This window comes from Mchenga conophoros, linkage group LG8 (assembly GCF_057382185.1).
Source record: "Mchenga conophoros isolate Kocher_MC1m ecotype Shallow Benthic linkage group LG8, M_conophoros_male_GT1.1, whole genome shotgun sequence".
Taxonomy (NCBI): Eukaryota; Metazoa; Chordata; class Actinopteri; order Cichliformes; family Cichlidae; genus Mchenga; species Mchenga conophoros.
In genome coordinates, this window is record NC_140533.1 from 1,762,972 (window position 1) to 1,780,481 (window position 17,510).

Genomic DNA, 17,510 nt, shown 5'->3' on the forward strand with positions numbered 1-17,510 from the left:
AGCAGGGGGCAGTAAAGACAACAACGGGTCGCATAGTTGCCACTGAGGGTAAAAGAAGAAGATGGACATTAGCCAAAGAAAAGAGAAACGAGCATGTCCGGGAGCGTCAGTAACACCGTCCCTGCGATAACTAGTTCTTTGTCGCAACTACAGGCGTTAAACGGATTGTTTGCGATATATAAAAAACAAGGGCCGACCTCCGCGGACGTGTTAAATGTACTCAAGGAAGCTTTGCTCAAGGGTAACGGGACCAAACAGCAGCAGGACGTCCAGCCCGGTGTTTGCGGAAAGCTGACCGTAAACCGTTTGTGTCGCTTTATCTTTCAGAGGCGGGAGTCAAAAATCCAAACCCGCGGAAGAGGAAGAACCAGAGCCTGAAGATGGGACACGGAGGGACGCTGGACAGCGCTGCCAGCGGGGTGCTGGGTAAGCGGCTAGGCTAGCGCTCACGTCCCGGTGCTGGGCCACGCGCGACTGTTGTCATTCCTGCCCTGGGAGGAGGGGGGAGAGGGGGTCAGTCCCACCCTCCGTGTTTACTGGAGGGTGCACCGGCAGGGTGCATCGGTAAAGCACCGGCAGGGCCCGACCTCCAGGGCTGCTCCAGTCATGCATGTCTGGGGGCGTTTTATACAGAGTTAAGATCAAATAGATTTATGTTGATAACAATCTCAAATCCCTGAGACGTACACTGTCGTTTGTCTAGAAGTTGTTTTTTCAAGACTTTAACATTTTTCTGTAACAGGTGCATTTTCTTTTCTTTTGCACATTTTTCTACCCACGCGTGTCCTGGGAAAGTCCGCGACATCGTGACTCCTGCATTTTCTATGACAACATGCTTGCTGTTTTTCTATGGATAAAATATAGTAAAGTCATGAAATCTGATCTTCTTATTGTTTTGATATGTAGCTATGTTCCTCATAAGCAGTGTACCCCTGGTGCTGGCCCGTCATCCTCTATGAAGAGTGGAATGGTCCAGATGACCCACCTGTGTAGGAGCGAGGCCGGTGGACTTTTAACACAACCTTGGAGAGGTGTACTGATATCACAGATGATGTTCAGGCAGCACCTCCACACTCCTGTCTTTCCTTCTCTCTCACTTCCATCAAGGTGCCAGTGGAAACAGCTTCAGTGTCTATGGGCACCTCGTTAGATCTATCAGGTGTTTTTCCTGCATTTCTGCAGTGTAGAACAGGCTGTCCCAGGTTGTCTAACTCTGAGCTGCTTTGTCAGCAGTCACACCATCTTTAAGTGGCACAGTTCCACTGGCAGCCATACAAGCCCATAATGCTGCTTCCAGCATGTTTGACAGATAATGCTTCAGTTCCTTCTGGATACTTTTTGTCTTGCCATCGTTTTTGTACAAATTTATCTCAGTTTCACCTGACAACCTGGGATTTTTTTCTCCAGAACTGTGACTTTTAAATGTTTCCTGGCAGATGCAGTCCGGCCTTCTTGGTCTTGAGTGTAACCAGTGGTTTGCACCATGGTGTAGGTTTTAACAATGACAGGCCGAGCTCTTCAACTGTTTTTGGGACTTGAGTCGATGTTTTGTCAGGATTTTTATTTCTTCAAATGAAGAATTCATTTAAATTTTCTTCAGTGTTTTTTGGGCCTTTAGGTGTTTCTGGGCGGCCCGTGCTTCCATCTTTTTAAGAATGGACTACATTGGTAATTTGCTCTCTGATAGCTGTATTTTGTTTTTGTGCTTTTTAAATCAACGATGGCCTCCTTCAAATGCAAGTTAAACCACTGTCGTTGAACAATGATATCATAGGACTCGATTTTCCTTATAACCTATGAGCCCAACTGTAGTTCTTGTCTTTATTAAAGTGTTTTATAAAGCACCTATGCAGCTAAAAGTGCAGGAGGCCGGTCCATTGACTCCAGTTAGCAGAGATGAACCTGCCAGACAACCCTGCTGATTGTGCTGGTACGTCTGGCAAAGTGGCCACACCCATAATTTTAGGAAAAATTAATTCACTGTGGTTGAATTAAATGGTCTGTATTTGTACAGCGCTTTTCTAGTCCCTAAGGACCCCAAAGCGCTTTACACATCCAGTCATCCACACATTCACACACTGGTGATGGCAGCTACATTGTAGCCACAGCCACCCTGGGGCGCACTGACAGAGGCGAGGCTGCCGGACACTGGCGCCACCGGGCCCTCTGACCACCACCAGTAGGCAACGGGTGAAGCGTCTCGCCCAAGGAAGACGGCTCTTAACCAGCATGGCTGCTACAACATCCTGCAGCACGATGCCGTGTTGTCTGATTTGCGCCCCGCAGCACAGCGAGACGAGAGCACGCCTCCACCTCGTCCGTAAGCATAAGAAAAGCTGTTCAGTCAGTCAGCTACATTTCACTGTGTGTTATACTTGTATAACTATGCATGTGACAAATAATAAAGAACCTTGAACCTTGAGGTGATGTTGGGTCAGTCTGAGGGAAAAGCAGCCGCTTCACTGCTGCTTGCAAAGTCCCAGGTGATGATGTCATGAAGAAGGGAATAAAGGTTGTTATCAACTTAACAAAGCACGAAGATGAGCACTAAATATAAATGTTTCAGTATATTCTGAGTTTGGTGAACTTTGATGAATGAATTAAAAGTGAGTTCAGTGAACACTTCAACCTGTGGGGGGCGCTAGCAGGACTTTAATCATTGGACTCTCTTTGTTTCAGTTGTTGGTGTTGGGAACGGCACCAAAATGCTCAGCACAATGTTGACTGGGTCAAAGGTCAGTTTGCTTCACTGCTGTTTGAACGAAACTAAAATGTGCATTAAACCTTGACGTCTGGTGAAAAGTGCGAGGCATGAATGCAGGTTAGAGCTGCACTGCTGCGCGTGTCTGATTGTTGTTTATTGTGCATGCTGACGAGCACAGCCAGGCTCTGACTCTACCGTATGTCGTCACCTGGATGAAGCCAAACATGTTGGTTTAGCAGATGCACACTGACATGTTCCAAATAAAACGACGCGTCCTTTAGTTTGTGTCACAGTGAAGTCTGTTTCCCCCATGAACTTCTAGCATTGTGTCGATACGTGCTGATTGGTCTGTTCCTGCTTTCATGGTAGCAGATCTAACAGGTACTAACGAGCTGTTAGAAACCACAACACAAACCTCTGCGTGTGTAGAGAAGCACTTTTTTTTAGGTACAAGTATACATGCAAATCTATTGATAAGGACATTGTGTATACAATACAGCTTCTCAACAGACCCGAACGCCTCGTGAACTTTAGATGTCTGCGATGACAAATGCATGAATGATTCCTGTAACTTGTTAACTGTGGATGAACTTGGTGTGACACAAACGTGACACATGCTGTGTGTTTTTCAGAAATACGTTGCCGTTGGAGAGTTTGGAAAAGCAACAGACACTCTTGATGCCACCGGCAGCGTGACTCTGGAGAAAGGTTTTGGTAAATTCGATCTTTCAGATCCATCGACACAGCAGGATAATCTGCAAACTTCGGTTTCTCCTTTACCGTCTGTCTCTCAGTGAGTCATGTTTTCATACATTTTCTAGAACACATAACCAGGCTGGACGTCGAGGAAAAGCTGAAAGCTTTCACTGGTGACATCATGCAAGTGCCTCCGCTGTGAGTCAACATCCAAACGTCTGAAGCTTTAATTAGATCAAACGAAACGTTTATTTCTTAAGATGAAATCTTCTTTTACAGAAAACGAAACCTAAACTTTCCGAGCAGCAGCTCAGGACTTCACGTCCTCTGTTACTGCGCTTGTTTGGGATGGTGTTGGATTTGATGGTAGATGCATAAACGTGGGGTTCATGTGAGCTTCCTTTTTGGGGGTTGCAGTCATTTAGTGGCTCCGTGGTGCAGTGGTTCGATGCTTACCTTACATGAAGGTGCATGAATTGAACTCAGAGGCGCGATGACAGCTTTGCACGGTTCACCAGCTTTATCACAGGAATGTGCCAGGTTGGCTGATGCAGCAGGAAAATTCAAATCAGGGAACCACAAAAATGAGTGTGATTGTTAAAGTAGGCCTACACATCCATGTGTGGAGAAGCTGTTTCCATTTTCTGAGGGACATTAGCCGTGTCATCATTTTGAGTCTACACAAGCAAAGATCAGAATCAGAAAAGGTTTTATTGCCAAATGTTGAGCAGCTTTCCAACATTAGGAAATGAAGGCAAACACTTAAATAAACATAAAAATGAAAAGTGCTAAGCAGATTACTATATACATGAGTGCAAAAGTGGAACAGATGCAGAGAAGTATGGGGCCATGTGTTTGGGGTGGGACCAGTCTTATGTTACTGTTCATGTGTCCAACAGCAGAGGAGAAACTGTTCTTATGATGAGGTTCTGGTGCGACTGGGCCGGAGCCTCCTGCCTGAGGGGAGCAGGTCTAACAGACTGAGTCCAGGGTGAGAAGGGTCAGCTGAGATCCCAGCTGCACGCCCCAGTGTGCTGGAGGCGCACAGGCCCTGCAGAGATGGGAGTCTGCAGCCAATCGCCTTCACGGCAGAGCGCACAACACGCTGCAGTAGACGCCAGAGGCTTCAACAAGTGGCTGAACTGAAACCAGTTTTCTCTGAATGTGCAGCCAGTTTGATGGCATGTTACAGGTTAATGATATGATCAGAGAGCCGTAATGACTAATTGTTGTAAAGGCTAAGAAGTGATGTGTGGACCCAGTTCTGTGTGAAGAGGCTCTGAGATCTAAATGTCCAGCTGCAGTAAACCGATCGTGTGTCCTTTAATGCCGTTCGTGTCCCCTGGGAGAATGAATGAAAGGCCTCTCAATGGTCCAGTTCTTTAAACATTTGAGGGTTTTTCGTCTTATTAGTGTAGCGCAGTGACCTATGAAGCCTCTGGAGGTCACTGTTTGCTCACTGCAGTGCTGATTCCCACTGATGCAGGAAGCAGTGCCTTTGTGTCATTATACATGGAGTTCACATAAAAACAGTTCTTGGTGCTAAATGTGTGTATTTTGTAACCAACTCTTTTCTTATAATCGTTTTAGATACTCGGCATTAAAAAAGGATGGCCAACGTCTGTCTGTCCTGCTGAAGAAAGGTCACAAGGTCGATGCCAAACCGGCCAGGCCCGTCACGGTGCACAGCCTGACCCTGCAGGAGTTCAAGCCTCCTCTCTTCACTCTGGGTTCGACACGCTGCATCACACAACAGGCTTTTAGGTGTTGTGTCCTCTTTGGCTGAATGTTTCGCTTTCCTTCATGTTGCAGATATTGAGTGTGGTGGTGGGTTCTATGTCAGAAGTTTGGTGGATGACCTGGGAAAAGGTGAGACTGCCTTCCACCTGTTTCACCTTTCCATCGACGGCGTGTTGCTGAGTAACGCTGTCTGTGTGCTGCAGCTCTGTCCTCTTGCGCTCATGTGAAGGAGCTGGTCAGAACAAAGCAGGGTCCGTTCACTCTGGAGGAGCACGCCTTACACGAGGAGCAGTGGACGCTGGAACACGTCTTGCGCTCGCTGAAGACCTGCTCAGAGGGAGACCCGGAGGAGGATCATCCGAAGCCAAAGAAGGTAGTCACCTGACCGGGACCAGGATGCAGAGGGAAGAGGAAGGGGTTTCCTTTCATGTAAAGACAGATTTTTGGTTCATACTCTTCAGTTTTAGTTAAAGTTTGAACATCATGACACCTTACATTAAAAGTTGTAAAGCAAACAGTCATATAATGAGAAACGGGAGCAAAGGAGACTCAGCAGGTTACCATGTTGCTGGACCTGCACAGATTTGTGAAGAGTAAATAACCTGATCGTACGATCGGCGAGGAGCTGCGAGGGAACGGCGAGATCAGTGTCTGTGGCACCGAACACCTGTGAAGTTTTTGTTGTAAGTTTAGGATCTGATTTGTTTTTATCGGCTGCCTGTTCACTGTTGTAAAAATGTCTTTTACAAAGTCTTCCTTGAGTCCTGCTCAGTGCAGTGATGCACATGATTAAGTAAAAAAGCCCCCTGGGCTCGTCCAAACTCACGCGTGGACTGTTATTTCTTTGCCTCTAAGCTTCCCACTACAATGAAGACATCCACAGGTGAAACTCGAGGAATTCAAATATCGTGCAAAGTGTGGCCACAATCTTCCGTAACACCTCAGCAGCGCCACAGCTGGTAGCATCCACGCCACGCTGCATCGAGGCAGTAATTCGTGCAAAAGGGGCCCAAACCAAGTACAGAGTGCGTATGCATGGTTATACTTATTCTAATTTTCCGAGTATCACCTGCTGCTTCCATAGCGCATGCTCTGTGCCGTTTCTCATGGTTACGTTTCCTCGGTCATTCCAAACTCGAACAAAGGAAGGCCGGGCACATCCCGATGCGTTTGATAATCGGGATACTGTTGACTCGTGAGGAGGAGACTGAGTGGCTTGCACTGACAATGGCAGATATATGGCGCCAGCTGCCGGGGGGCGGCTCACTCGAGTTATCAGCGGTTTTTGGCCCGGAGTCTGACGCCACGGGAGGCTGGCCGGATCAATGAGCTGCAATGATTGTCTCAGTCCAAATATTAGCCGTTTTGTGGATGTCTTTGATGTCTTTAAGGCTGTTTGCTCCACTTTATCTAAATTACAGCCGTTAGAAAGTTGGCAGACGGGGGCGCGCGCCAGGAAATCGAGCCGGCGGCTGGTTTCGGGGAGCGAGCAGATAAACGCCGTCGTCCGGCTCCCAGGTGCGAGTCGCCGTTTCCAGCGACGATTAATGAACTCGCGTGATGATAAAATGTCGCGAGGCCCTGCGCGCGTGCAGCTGGGCCCCGCTGTGACTAAAGCAGAAGTCTCCGGTCCAATCACTTAGTGAGCCGTTACATACACGAGCGTTTATTGTTATCTCATCCCACAGTGGATTTCACAGGAAAACTCCAAACATTCAAATCAGGAGTTAATCCCACTTGATTGAGCTGCAACGTTGGGGCCGTGGATCGCAGTCGGCCTCTATTACACTGTTAAGATAAGGCTGCGGCCCGTTTGACTACACAAAGGTGTGTGTGTGGGTATAAAAGCAGCGCTGCGTGCTGTCTGTGCTCTGTTCACGTGGGTTTTCCATCTGACATTCAACATTTGTTCAACATTTTTAAAAACAATGTTGCCAAAGAAATGTTATTCACACAAGTGGATCATCGCGCTCTTTGCCTAACTGTCTCACTTCAGCGTGGTGCCAAACCACGGGGAATGTCTTTTTGCATAAAGCAATGATGCCGATCTCTGGCTGGGAGAACCTAAACAGTTGGACAGCTACCCTCGTGGGCCAATCCGCTGACTTGTGACATGATACTTCCTGGAGCAAAACCAGTGAGAACTATCATTTCAAATCACACTTATCTTATCTTTGAAAGCCCGGCTCTAATGCAAAATCTCCTCAAAGTTACCATTAAATCATCTGAGACTGCTAACAGACAAGGTCACGAAAACGCTGTACGCTCCTCCTGTGTAACAGTGCATGTGCTCTTATATTTCATTTACGTGAAAACGTATTTCTTATTGTGCCGAGTTACACATATCACTGTGCTAATACATATATGACACAGCAGTGCAGATACTGCAACAATAAACGGATGTTCACTCATTATTCGGCCATGATCCAGTAATATGATTTTGCATGCAAGTTTTGATTGAGGTGCTTTGGGTAAATGCAAACAGTTTTGAGCTGAGTAGGAGTGTGACTTTTACTCAAACATTATGGGCGGTGTACACTCTTAGGAGTGTGACCGTGAGGAGGCTGAAGTGTGAGCGGGCCCGTACTTGCATTTTCAGACCCAGCTACTCTCAGCGCCGGCTCTGTTCCATTACATTCGTCTGTTTTCTGATTACCTGTTTGCGTCGCGTCGATTCTTCTGAAACACAATTATCTCCCCTCTCCTGTCATCCGACCACTGTGGAGTTCGTTAAGAACTGCGTGCAAGCCAATCAGAAACGGCCGCCGGCCACCTGCAGGAAGTTGGCCGTCCACTTATCTCCTCCCTCCTTCGGCTGCAGACAGATAACAGCAGCAACAGTTGAACAGAGTGGCAGCTCCGCAGCAACCTGATGGACACTAAAACAGTGTAACGGTCTCCCGAGCAGCTCGGAAACAGGCTCTGGTCGTTGTGTTTCGGGACTGGCTGAGCAGAGGTTAGCGCGGCTCATAAAAAGTTGCTGTGATAGAAAGAGGAAGGCTGCGGGACTAAAGACGCGAAGCTCTCCCCTAGTTTGGATCCAGTGCGCAGCAGCGGTGATCGGCATCATGAGCGTCCCGCTTTACGCACCGACCCCAATTCAGCCGGCACACCCGACCCCCTTCTACATCGAGGACATTCTGGGGAGGACCTCCACCACCACCTCCACATCTCCGTCCTATTCTTCATCGCCAACGTCTTCATCTTCCTGCTCCACTCCGGTCATCCCCACGCCGACTCTCCCGTCTCCCAACTCGTCCTTCAAAAGTTTGATCTCGCCGTACAGAACCCCGATTTATGAACCCACGCCGATCCACCCCGCGCTGTCCCACCACGCTGCGCTGACGGCGACGTACGCCTCGGCGGGGGCTTTCACCGGCTCCTTTTACCCGTTTCACCAGCAACACCACCGCTCCATGGGGGAGTACGCACAGGCGCTGCTCAGGCACGACCCTCTCGGTGAGTTCCATTTCATTTCCATCATTGATATTGGTCTTATCATTTGTTAGCAAACATATCCATTTTCTCCTTTTCTGCTGCCTTGCCGTCAGACAGCCAGCATCACGTTTCTTGTTTTCCTGTGTGGAAATGCGCCAGTTAAACTCAGTTCCTCAAGTCTGCACTGCTGGTTTTATTTCACTGGAAATCAGGACCCTTAAAATAGTTAAGGTCATATATTCACAATTTGCATTGTAAAATGAATAAATCATATATTATTGGACATTATATCGCTCAGTGACAATTTAGGTGAACCTGAAATCTGTTCGCGGCAACATATACACTTGGATGATGTGGCAGTAAGACAACTTTCTGCTCTTTGCATGAAAACTTTAATGTCTTCACAAGCTTCGTTTCAGTCCCAGCGAAACCATTTTTGCATAAGCATCACGCTTGGTCATGCATGTCGAACTCAAGATCATCTACACTTGCACTGCTCCTCTTAAACACACTTTAGAGTCGAGGACACACTTTGTGCGTCTTCGCGAAGCCTTCAGCTCATTTTGGTCTCACAAGAACATTTGTGCACGATGCGCGACCACGCACACATGAGTCACATTGTTATTGTGACAGACGTATTTGGGGCCACAATAGCAGCAGGCATATCCATTCAGTGTGCTGCTGCTGGTGGTGATAGGGAGGTGCATGGCAACCTTGACTCGTTTTCCTGACTCCCATTGTTCTGAAACATCAGAGGACCGAGTCAGCCAGTGACTAAAACATAGCCAGGCCCTAAATCACTTGTTATTTCACTGCTGTGCGTGTGTGTGTGTGCGTCATATACTTTTGAGCACCAAGTAGTTGGGTTATTTTTCTCTAGGGTATTGACTGACCATGAGCTTACCACAAGTCTTTTATTATCATTATTATGATAATAATTATTAGCAGTATTAGTGAAATCGGCTGTGTGAGTATGGAGCCGTGAAAGCTGCTTTACATGATGTTCCCGGGGTGCTTGAAGCCATCACACACGCTGCGCGCCGTGTTAGAGGCCAGAAGTGATGGTCCTCTTAAGTATAGTGTGACAAGCGGACCGTCTGACTGTGTGCTGCTGAACAAGCCGGGCCTTTTTCCGTTCATAGCGGAAGCTGTGAGCCTGTCGATAGGAGTAAATCTGGTTTCAGAAGCTGTTAAATGTTTTCCTGTCTCACCCCGGCCAGCCGCTTCCTCGGGAGCCCGCTGCACGCTGCTGATTATTTTATCGACATCCTCAATACAGACATATTCAGGAAACACTCGGCCTCTGATAGCCCGGGATCCGTTTTTCACATATTGTTGCACTTCCTCTGCCGGGCTCGCGAGGATGTGGCTGACTTTCTTTATGGTTGGCGGCGAGAAGAAAATAAGGCAAACAGAGAGCTAATGGGGACTTATGAGAAAGATAAAGTCCTCCTAACAGCAGCTACAGTCGTGTCCTCCCAACTGAGCTGACCTTTCAGACAGACGACAAACAAGCACGAGCTGAGATTGCCGGAGGAGAACAATGATTGGTTTCAGCGCCTACAATCATCTGTAATCATCTCGTATGATATGTCTTGTCGAACAGCGGATTAAAGAAGCTGTGCTCTATAAATACCGCGCACACCTCCTCTGGCTATTTTAAGCAGCCCGCAGTGCGCGCTTTCAGGCCCGCTTATGTTCCGATCTCCGTCACTCACAGTTTTATGAAACTGTTATTAACGAGCTATCCCAACCGCCACATCTGTGCATCTATTTACAGCGATCACGTTAATACTCTGATTTGATGAGACTGTCTGCGCGCGCCAACGGCAGAAAGTTACAAAGTAACACAAAGCCAACAAAAACTGTGAGTGCGCGTGCTTAATTACCACAATTATAACGAGTTAGCGCTTATCATTCCAGTTTCACAGATCTTTATTAGCCGAGCGTAAACGGCACGAACACAAACTTCTCACATATTCAGTGAAAATGTTTCATTTGATGTCATTTCCTTCATTTTCGCCGCAAATTGATTTTTACTCAACCTTTCCTGTAGGCTACTTGTATTTTCGCTCAGTGTCTCTTGGGGCTGGATTGGCTAACTTCCTTAGGAAAAGCGCAGCAATAAGAAGGTCTTTGACAGCAGTTTCGACCACAAACATTCATATTGTGTCAGAGCTGAGCACAGGAGTGTCTGTTGGTGGATGCCATTGCCTATAATCACACCGCAAAGCAGGAAGCACATGAAGCGGATATTTGGCCATAGTTTTCACTGTCACGACCTTCCTGAAAAGACAGCTCGCAGCAGGCTGCAGGCTGCCGTTGTTTGTTCCCGGCCATCACCCGGGGAGGAAAGCAGACAGGACAAAAGCACCTCTGATTGCACCCAGCGGCCTTGCGCTCCAATAAATCTCTTCAACAGCACCGATCCTTTCCCCTCATTAATCCGCAGTAAATTAGGAATTATGTTCATTTCTAATCGAGTTTTAGGGTATAAACTTTGAAAAGCACATCGAGACTTTTGGAGATTTTGAACCTCATTAAAATCAGCACCGGTGTAAAACAACAAACACGTAAAACATCATAATAATCATAATAATAATCATTTGTATTTGTATGAAATCTTTATTTTGAACATGTTAAAATATTATAACAACAACAGAGAAAAAAGAGACAAACAAAACAATAATAATTATAAATAACTTACATTTATTTCACAATGCAGTAGAAAGAAGCGCAAGCTTATTTAATCCCGCACATTTCCCACTATTTAGTAACTAATAGTCTCCACTTTTTCTTCCTGTTTATGCCCTGTCCATCAGAAATTCTTCATTACAGTTTTACATCTGTTACATAATAATAATAATAATAATAATAATAGTAATAATAATAATAATAACAATAATAATAATAATAATAATAATAATAATAATTATTATTATTATTATTATTATTATTATTATTATTATTATTATTAATAATAGTAATAATAGTAATAATAATAATAATAATAATAATAATTATTATTATTATTATTAATAATAATAATAATAATAATAATAATAATAATAATTAATAAATAAATAAATAAATAAATAAATACATAAATCCAAATAATAGTTATCCAATAATTAATCCTGAAAAATAATAAACTCTCAAACTTTTCCACATTGGAGTCCGCAGCTGTCTGGTGACCGGGAGAGGCCACAGTCTAAAACACGTCTTCTCTCTGTGACCGAATAGTTCGATTTTTCGATGTCTCTGCACTGCGCATGTCTGCGTATAGGCTGTACCGTCAGCTCCGGAGCTTTTAATGAAAATGTTTGTGGATAAAATTCACTTATCGCAAGAGTTCAAACGCGTATTCACGTTTTTCACGTGAGTGAAAATGCCGTCAGTGGGCCTAATATAACACAGTACAAATGTACCGTGTTTCTGTCGCGTACTAGCGTGTTTTGTTAATTCGTTTCATGTCAGATGGCAGCAGGAAGGTTTATATGCTGTAGCTTCTTTTTCGACAGCGGGCAGGTTTGTCACAGCCAGAAATAAATATTTCGTTTTATTTCATGTATTTCAAACACGGTGCATTCTGTGGGATCTCTCCACAGGGAAGCCTCTGCTGTGGACGCCGTTCATCCAGCGGCCCTTACATAAGAGAAAAGGCGGCCAGGTGCGCTTCTCCAACGACCAGACCATCGAGCTGGAGAAGAAGTTTGAGACGCAGAAGTACCTGTCACCTCCGGAGAGGAAACGCCTGGCCAAGATGCTGCAGCTCAGCGAGAGACAGGTGAGCGGAGCCCGGTCTGGCTCACACACATGTGCCGTAATGGCCTGCAGCTGTTTGGAAGGATCTCCGGAGGATCGGCCGCAATTTTCGATGAAACACTTTTATGCATTTATTTATTCCGTTTTTGAAATGTAGCATAACACTAGATTTTGCTACTTTATTACTAGAAAGCTATTTACTGGCTGCGAATGGTTGGAATTTGTAGCGAATTACCGATGGGTGTGTGTGTGTGTGTGTGTGTGTGTGTGTGTGTGTGTGTGTGTGTGTGTGTGTGTGTGTGTGTGTGTGTGTGTAATATTTGTGCTGCGTGCTGATTTGATTCAATGTGGCCTTGATCCAAAATGAATTTAAACCGCTTCCACGTGAACAGCGGACAAACCGAATTTTTAATTGACGCCAGAAATCTTACGGACGAGTTTGCGCATAAGAAACATCCTTTCAGAGTTTTAATATTTAAAGAAGGAAGATCATTCATTTCTTTCTTTTTTGAACATTTCCTTTCAGGTTAAAACCTGGTTCCAAAATCGACGTGCGAAGTGGCGAAGACTAAAGCAGGTGAGCAGCGGTGACTGATGTCGCCCTACCTTCCTTTCACTCCTTCATATACAATACACTCGTACCGTCTCCTAATCCACGGGGTTCGCTTTCACCAGGAGAATCCTAAGAGGGAGGTGGAGGATAACAGTTCCAGAGGTAAGAAAGGAGATGAGATGATAGAGGCTGCCGGAATCCAGAACCAGGAGCAGAGGCAGCCAGGCTCGGCCCCCGAGTTGGCGCAAGCGGGACACTGTGTGTCCCGACAGCAGGCCCACACAGAGCTGGACTCTGACGTGTCAGACGACACAGACCAAGAACTGGACATAGAGGACGACGAGGACTTCACACTAAACCCCCAGTTCTGAAACACAGGCTCCATAAAGATCTGCCTCAGACACTGAAGCTCTCATGCGTCGCTGTAACTCCTTCCTCCTCCTCCTCCAGCCTGGTGACTTGCAGATTGATAGACTGGTTCCGGATGTAATACTAAGACAAGTCAGCCCCTCAAACCCGAGTGCCTTTCATCAGAACTGTCTTCTTTGTTGAACCTGTGTACATATGCGTAATTTTGTGTGTGTGTGTGTGTGTGTGTGTGTGTGTGTGTGTGTGTGTGTGTGTGTGTGTGAGAGAGAGAGATGTTCTTCAGATGAATAGTATGCCTGTAGATCAGTTTCTCTGTACTGTAGCATATACGTGTTTTTATAGCGTGTTTTTTAGTTCTTTTTGTTTTGTTTTGCGTGTGTGTGTGTCGGCGTGTGTTTTTTATGTGACATTTTATTAAATAATCAATGTAGCGCAAATTCAGTTTTGTTTGATGTCTAATAAACTATTTTCTGACAATCAATCCAAACGTTTGGATGCAGCTCAGCTGGTCTGTGAACTCTTTTCTCTGCTGTCTGAAAATGAAACGTTGTAAATGAAGCATTTCTCGCACATCCAGCAACGCGTGAAAGATCCGCCAAGAAGCAGGAAGAATTATAATCAGTCCAAATAATCACAGAAAACCCAAAACAACAAGAACCGACGCGCTCTGGTCAGGTTCAAACTCACTCATTATTCGGACGTTTAACAGAAGTACATTTAACAAAGAATCAGTGCGAGTAAAAGTGCGACACGTCGTGTCTAAACGCTGAGCTGTAGTGCAGAATGATAGAACAAACTTCATACACACGTCATATTGTGTCTGTTACACATTAAGCCTGAATATATATTTTGCACATGTTTATATCCAACGCGGTAGTTTTTTGTGTACCTGCAGATCTGAGACTTTTCTCCTTTTGTTTGTTTATTTTCACATTTTCGTTTCTGATTGGTTAAAGGTTTATCTCATAAAACAGCAGCAGCCACATTACAGGACATTACGATGTGTTAGATGTGTGGCTGTGCTGGTTATAGCCTCTAATTCTTTTACTACAGTGTGGAAATCAGTGGCGTTTAAAACAGAAGAGAAGCAGACTGTAGATGAATGTACCAACACAACACGATAAATATAAAAATAGCGCATTTCAAATCTGACTTGAATAAAAGGAGCCGCCTTCAGTAATATTTTATTAATATTGGTTTAATGTTGCTGTTACATTCATGGAAAATCAGAATTTAAATTTTGAATGTGTTATTATATGTAAAATGCATCCAGACGTGTGGCTTTATAAAACATTGAGCGTCAGGGACAAAAACACTGAAGAACAGCTGAGCTAAAAAGGAAGAGCTGCAAACTTGTGGAGGATCATCAGAGTGTGTAATCACTCAGGGATAATGAATGATAACTGCCTTTACTATCAGTAGTGAATGTGAGGAGGTACATTAGGACTCCCTGTGCTGCATTAAGCTGAATTACAGTCACACTGCTCTGTGTGGTTTTCAAAATAGAGAGCAAGAGAAAATAAACAAAATCTGCAAAAACCCTGAAACCATCGTTCATTTAAAGAAACAGAAAACAAATGTGAAAGTTTAAAACTATCAGGCCTGTGTTTAACACTCGTGGGCCTCTGGGGAGATCTGGGACCAGTTGTTGGACTTTATAGAAGATTCTAGATTAGTCATAGTTTTTATTTCATGATGTGTAAACTGTGTCAGCACCTTCAGCTGAGATTTGTGAGGCGGCGCCAACAAAGCAGCTTTTAATTAGAATTTTTCAAGCAAATACAAATGTTTGATTTGGAAGCTAAAAAGCGATTCGCTGCTCTTCATTCTGCCGTTTCCAGTTTCAGAATCTCTGAGGAATCAAAAGCAGCCAAAGATTATCAAACAGTTTAGTCCTTGTCAATTGTTGTCCCATCACCACATTCAACTTCAAATAGCTTATCGTCAAACTCATGCAAACAGCATGAGTGGGACTTTTTCAGTGAGTAGATTAGGTTAATGATTGAGTGAACCCTCAGAAGCGCGGGGACAGCAGAGAGATAGCAGCAAGGCTGGATTGATAGTCTTACAATACGTTCACAGTAGTTCATATAATAGATTACTTAACACCAATCGGGAATTGAAATGAAAACGTGTTCTGGGAAATGTAACTTTTTTCTTAACCCTGTGCGATATTTGGAGGGAGAGGTCATTGCTCTTGTAGCCATACTCGAGCTGCATTACCATTGCTGAGGTTCAACGGCCTCACCGTACAAGACTATACTCAAACCCAGAGCACACTGATTGATCTCAGCTCCTGTATTGTGTAATGGTTCACAAATTGTGCAGGTAAAGTCAACATTTGGACAAATAGCACAAACAGTTGGTGGGTGAAATGTTCAGAAGATAGCTGACTGATTCCAAAGTGCCCATCTGATCTGGCCAATACACACACACACACACACACACACACACACACACACACACACACACACACACACACACACACACTGCTTGTTTTTGTCCTAACAAGTTATGCAGAATAATAAGATCCGGTGACTGTGATGATAGTTATAATTTGAATCATTTGCAGCTAAGCAGTAGCACCAACAGAACGTTACTGTGACCTGATCATGATCATAAAACATTTGGAAACAACTCTCAGACTCAAACATCACGAGCGATGCACAGACAGGAAGGATACTGATGAGGTGAGCTTTGCTGTCTGAAGGTAACCACGCTGATATTTGGCTGTTTCTCAGATGTGGGACTTTATATCACCTCTTTAACAGGATGAAACAGTCATAGGCAGCAGGACAGCTCACTGACAGTCTATTAGCTGTGTCTGTGTGTGTGTGTGTGTGTGTGTGTGGTGTGTGTGGTGTGTGTGTGTGTGTGTGTGTGTGTGTGTGTGTGTGTGTGTGGTATTGGTGACACAAGTTAATGTGTGGTTATATTTGAACGACTGAGGAATGTGTTGACTGTTGACCTTGGCCAAATGGAAGCCATTATCTCGCCCTGCGGAGGCCCCCCTCCTCTACTGAGCTGATAAATTAATGAGAGAAAACAGCACTTACATCAATACTAGTGTCGCCAGCAGCCACAGGGACACAGGTCCGGGGGGGGGGGGCAGAAACTGAGAGATTAATGTCATTGTTCAGTATCACTGTTGAGACAAGGATGGGCAAAGTGAGGGGAAGATGGCGGCAATAGTAATGATAGTACTATCCGATCCAGTTTCTTTCACTTATTGGCCCAGGTCATCAGAGGTCATCAGAGGTCATCAGAGATGCCCAGACCACCTCCTCCAGCTCTTCTTCTGGGGAACACGAGCATTTGCAACCCAGCAGAGACACATGATGTCTGTAGTGTGTCCTGGGTCTGCCTTCAGGTCTTCAGGTTGGACACCCAAAACACTTTACATAGATGTTGTCTGGAGCCTTTTTGAATGCCCACAGCGCCTCAGCTGGCTCCTTCTGAGTGTATGCAGGTGCAGAAGCTTTACTCAGCTCTTTTCAAATGAGTCAGCTCTTCGCCCATCCTCCACCACAGAGGAAAATCTATCAACGGTGAGAAAATCAGGATCAGAGACAATAGATGGAGGGCTGAGGTGAACACCACTCTGAGCCGCGTGCCAGAGAGAATATTGTCACTGAACATGCGCTGAATAGCCCTGAGTATCTGCTGTTTTGGAGAAGCTCAACAGTGCACCAGCCTGGATGAAGTGCTGCACAGGAACCCTCGTTACCAAGCAGCATGAAGTCCTGAAGAAATGCTAGAGAGAAGCAGAGTCACACCGTACAAAAACATTGGTGACAGAGACACTGCAATAAGCTTTGTGTGATGAAATGCAGAGAACACCATCCTGGAAAGAGCAGCAGTCCCTGCCATGCACACCTGGTGAAATGGAAATGCACACGTTGGCCATGTAGTGAAAATGTATGACCCCAACCAGATCCCAACCACGACACAAAGATGCCTGCAGGAGGGATTTGAAGCTCTGGGCTTTGAACAGCAGCAGGTGAACATGTGAAAAGCTGCAGTCTGAAGAGCACCTGGCTACACTCATGCACTCTGGCCACACCCTTCCTGTACCAGAACCAGAAACACCATCCAGAGCTCAGCTCTCCTAGCCTGACAGATGCCTCTCACCACAGGTACACATCTGTAGAGAAACAAACACAGAGACAGATGTTCATGTGTCTGCCTGTGGACACAACTCGTCGAGGCGAAGGACCAAAATGATGAAAGACGTGATCACAAAAC

The 17,510-nt window shown here is 45.3% G+C and overlaps 2 protein-coding genes across 4 annotated transcripts; both read left to right on the top strand.

Annotated features, from left to right (window-relative positions):
• Position 1: 1 nt before the first annotated feature.
• trub1 (TruB pseudouridine (psi) synthase family member 1) lies at positions 2 to 5,961 on the top strand. 3 transcript variants are annotated; one of them, XM_085283564.1, is made up of 8 exons: positions 2 to 241; positions 328 to 426; positions 2,680 to 2,735; positions 3,337 to 3,412; positions 3,526 to 3,598; positions 4,991 to 5,130; positions 5,213 to 5,269; positions 5,344 to 5,961. In XM_085283564.1, the coding sequence occupies exons 1-8, from the start codon at positions 94 to 96 to the stop codon at positions 5,523 to 5,525; spliced, it is 831 nt and encodes a 276-aa protein (XP_085139690.1). In that variant the 5' UTR covers positions 2 to 93; the 3' UTR covers positions 5,526 to 5,961. The 3 variants fall into 3 exon arrangements, with proteins under 3 accessions (XP_085139690.1, XP_085139689.1, XP_085139691.1); XM_085283563.1 differs by having other exon boundaries at positions 9 to 241; positions 3,337 to 3,418; XM_085283565.1 differs by lacking the exons at positions 2 to 241; positions 328 to 426 and adding an exon at positions 446 to 2,320 and having other exon boundaries at positions 3,337 to 3,418.
• Positions 5,962 to 6,292: 331 nt separating this feature from the next.
• hhex (hematopoietically expressed homeobox) lies at positions 6,293 to 13,746 on the top strand. The gene is made up of 4 exons (XM_085283562.1): positions 6,293 to 8,599; positions 12,187 to 12,365; positions 12,870 to 12,920; positions 13,019 to 13,746. Exons 1-4 carry the CDS (start codon positions 8,209 to 8,211, stop codon positions 13,265 to 13,267), a joined length of 870 nt encoding a protein of 289 aa, XP_085139688.1. The 5' UTR covers positions 6,293 to 8,208; the 3' UTR covers positions 13,268 to 13,746.
• Positions 13,747 to 17,510: the final 3,764 nt, after the last annotated feature.